Source organism: Sinocyclocheilus anshuiensis, unplaced genomic scaffold (genome assembly GCF_001515605.1).
Source record: "Sinocyclocheilus anshuiensis isolate Anshui unplaced genomic scaffold, SAMN03320099.WGS_v1.1 scaffold3755, whole genome shotgun sequence".
In the NCBI taxonomy this organism is placed as follows: domain Eukaryota; kingdom Metazoa; phylum Chordata; class Actinopteri; order Cypriniformes; family Cyprinidae; genus Sinocyclocheilus; species Sinocyclocheilus anshuiensis.
This window is the reverse complement of record NW_015554291.1, coordinates 1-1,489: the sequence shown is the minus strand read 5'-3', so window position 1 is coordinate 1,489 and position 1,489 is coordinate 1. Positions and strand designations below refer to the sequence as shown.

General features: G+C 34.4%; 1 protein-coding gene across 1 annotated transcript; it reads right to left on the bottom strand.

The window, feature by feature from the left end:
* Positions 1-591: 591 nt before the first annotated feature.
* Positions 592-1,003, bottom strand: LOC107671343 (long-chain specific acyl-CoA dehydrogenase, mitochondrial-like). Its single transcript, XM_016464234.1, has 2 exons — positions 836-1,003; positions 592-667 (listed from the first exon to the last, which is right to left on the bottom strand). The coding sequence occupies exons 1-2, from the start codon at positions 997-999 to the stop codon at positions 595-597; spliced, it is 237 nt and encodes a 78-aa protein (XP_016319720.1). The 5' UTR covers positions 1,000-1,003; the 3' UTR covers positions 592-594.
* Positions 1,004-1,489: the final 486 nt, after the last annotated feature.

Sequence of the window (1,489 nt, the reverse complement as noted above, 5' to 3'; positions counted from 1 at the left end):
ACAGTTAGCAAGTGAGTCAATCAGTAGCATATACAAATTAAAATGTAATGTTCTTAAAATTGATCCTTGAGGTACCCCACATGACACTTCATAGTGTGTCTGAGTTGACATTTATAGATACAAAAAATACAAAACAAAACAAAAAACCCCTTTCACAAAGATATGAGATAAAGTGATAAAAAAAACAATTCCATTGCTGCCAACATGTTCATTTAAAGAATCTTGTATATCAAAGGCAGCACTTAAATCAAGTAGAACCAGAAGTGAAGGTTGTTTCTATCATGATTTGTTGTGATATCGTTCACTACTTTTAGAAGGGCTGTCTCTGTGCTGTGGTGTGTCCTAAGACCTCTGAAATATCTCTAATTTAGTGTTTGCATTTAAGAAGGTACTTGGGTGATTAAAAGTTTCTCTAAAAATGTGTTAAAAAAAAAATAAAAATAAAAAAAAATGGGAGATTTGAATTGATTGATTGATTGATTGATTGATTTAAAAATTTGTTAAAAAAAATAAATAAATAAATAAAAATGGGAGATTTGAATTGATTGATTGATTGACTGATTGAAAAATTATCTGCATCACAGAAGCCACTGTTCATACCTTGCTCCCATTAATAATCCAGTCAGTGCCATATTTTTTTGCAAATGTCTTCACTCCTTGAAGGTCACTTCAGAGAGAAAATTAAAGATGTAAACCAGGACGGCACAAGGAACAAATTAATATATCACAATATGACTCTGCAAGCATTAAAATGTGATGCACCCTGGGAGTCAATGTCTTTGTATCTTTAAAAGTATCATTTATTCTTTAATGTCATGCCTGCACTGAAGCCCACCTGCCGGCTCCAGGTTCGGTCATAGCGATGGCCCCGATGCATTTTCCAGCAGTCATCTGTGGAATATAGTGCTCGATCTGAGCCTTAGAGCCATAGTGACTGATATAAGGCATTACAACCTCAGAGTGGAGCGAGAACCCAGGACCACTGCAGTTACAGTACATTCTACAACACAAACAGAGCCAGAACACCTGCTACATTATACACACAAACACACAAAGCCAAGGAAAAAACCTAAATACATTCAGGGTTGTGATCCATTCAAAAATGAAATGCATTTTAAATTCCAGTTCAATTCTAAATTTGAACTGAGGCAGCAAGCAGAACACAAGATTGGAATTCAAATTTGAAATGAAGGAAGTAGAATTACAACTGAATTGATTAAAAAAACATATGCTGTAAGTTTAAAGCATGTAACTGGTTTACTACCATATTTTGATGCATTTCAATGTGAAGTGTATTTTTAATATAGTTTGTCATGATTAGATTAGGATTTAATAGTAATATATTGAAGTAAACCGTTAAAGTCACAATATGTAAGTTTTCGCCGCTAGAGGTCGCATTTTCAAAACAATAACAAAGGCGAAGCTTGATGATGGAGAGTGGAATGATGGGAGATGTCGTTTTCACCATCCAGAGATGTCCGAATCATGT

What these genes read in the sequence shown, in the direction of transcription:
- LOC107671343 (XM_016464234.1), bottom strand. Translation starts at nt 999, where the DNA reads ATGTACTGTAACTGCAGTGGTCCTGGGTTCTCGCTCCACTCTGAGGTT. An exon ending in ACCGAACCTGGAGCCGGCAG is followed by an intron (nt 668 to 835) that starts GTGGGCTTCAGT and finishes TTCTCTCTGAAG; the next exon opens with TGACCTTCAAGGAGTGAAGA.